Genomic DNA, 1597 nt, shown 5'->3' on the forward strand with positions numbered 1-1597 from the left:
TCCAAATTTGATGAAACCATTGCTGAAATTCTTTACAGATGGCGAACTTCTTGCAGATGAAAAAGAAGCGTGAAAGGTCCGTATGAAAGCTCCCATGTACACGTTAATTGAAGGTGTCTTATACAGAAAATCTTATTTAGGACCAAGCCTATTGTGCATTGAACCTAATCAATCTAAAGAGGTGCTTCGAAAAGTTCATGAGGGTTCTTGTGCTTTGCACTTAGGGTACCGAACAATCGTTGCAAAAGTGATGCGCATAGGGTATTACTAGCCCAACATTCATAGCGATGCAGTGGTGGTTGTATGGATGTGCCAATCTTGTCAACAGCATGCGCCGATAAGTCGAGAACCACGACATCCTATGATACTAATAACGGCAGCATGGCCGTTCAGCAAATGGGCCATTGACATTGTCGGTCCTATTACTGCATGCTCAGGTACGCATGAAATAATAAACTTATGTAATATTTTGAAATATACGCACTTTAACAGTATTCACATTATCATTGCTTGCTCAGGAGGAATAAAATTCTTGGTGGTAACAATTATTTATTTCACCCGATGGGTGGAGGCAAAGGCATTGGCAACAATTACTAGCAGGCGTATTCGTAACTTCTTTTGGGAAGATATTATGTGCAGGTTTGGTGTTCTCAATGAAATTGTCAGCGACAATGTTACTCAGTTTGAAGGCGAGCCTTTTAGGAGCTGGTGTCAAGAGCTGAATATCAAGCAGTCGTTTACTTCGGTCGCTCATCCACAGGTCAATGGCCAGTGTGAAGTAACAAACTGAGATATCGTAAGGGGTATAAAAGCGCGCCTGGGCTTGTATGGTAATGAGTGGGTTGATGAGCTCCTGAGTATTTTATGGGCGCATCATACTACTCATAAAAATAGCACAGGATAAACACCGTTCAGATTGGTTTATGGGACGGAAGCAGTAATACTCGTCGAATTAATGGTTCCAACGAAGCGCATATGAAGCTTTGATGAGTTAAGTAATGATGAAGGCTTGTGCGCTAACCTATAAATGCTAGAGGAGTGTAGGGAAATAGCTGCCATACGCGAGGCCGTTAACAAACAGAAGATTTCCAAGTATTATGATAAGCGTGTTAAGCCAATGTCGTTCAGGATTGGAGATTATGTATGGCGCAACAACGAGGCAAGTCGGGCAGAGAATACTGGAAAGCTGGGGCCCAATTGGGAAGGCCCTTATGAAGTTATGGGCATAAGTGCAACGGGGTCCTATATCCTGGCAGGATTAAATGGAGAATGAATACCTCGTACTTGGCATGCAACCAGTTTGAAAAGATGTTACATATAATTGTCAGGTTGCGACACCATGGATTGATCACCCCGACTTTTAAGCACTTGCATTTTTTAGTTCATTAAAAATGTTGCTTTATTTACTTGTAAGACAATTCGTATTTCTTTCATGGTTGCAATAATTGTCATTTGGAAATGACTTGAGAATTTGATTTATTTTGTAATAAATAAATTTAATTTTTTGAATGGAAGTGTTTGGTTACATTTCAACGAACAATATGACAGCTATTACATGCATCCTGCCTCCTTAAGGGATGATCTCTAGCTCTCGCGT

At 40.7% G+C, this 1597-nt stretch overlaps 1 protein-coding gene across 1 annotated transcript; it reads left to right on the forward strand.

The window, feature by feature from the left end:
• The first annotated feature begins 361 nt into the window (after positions 1–361).
• LOC139888544 (uncharacterized) lies at positions 362–790 on the forward strand. Its single transcript, XM_071871548.1, has 2 exons — positions 362–437; positions 519–790. Exons 1-2 carry the CDS (start codon positions 362–364, stop codon positions 788–790), a joined length of 348 nt encoding a protein of 115 aa, XP_071727649.1.
• Positions 791–1597: the final 807 nt, after the last annotated feature.

Source organism: Rutidosis leptorrhynchoides, chromosome 2 (assembly GCF_046630445.1).
Source record: "Rutidosis leptorrhynchoides isolate AG116_Rl617_1_P2 chromosome 2, CSIRO_AGI_Rlap_v1, whole genome shotgun sequence".
Taxonomy (NCBI): domain Eukaryota; kingdom Viridiplantae; phylum Streptophyta; class Magnoliopsida; order Asterales; family Asteraceae; genus Rutidosis; species Rutidosis leptorrhynchoides.

What these genes read in the sequence shown, in the direction of transcription:
- LOC139888544 (XM_071871548.1), top strand. Translation starts at nt 362, where the DNA reads ATGATACTAATAACGGCAGCATGGCCGTTCAGCAAATGGGCCATTGAC. An exon ending in TCCTATTACTGCATGCTCAG is followed by an intron (nt 438 to 518) that starts GTACGCATGAAA and finishes TTGCTTGCTCAG; the next exon opens with GAGGAATAAAATTCTTGGTG.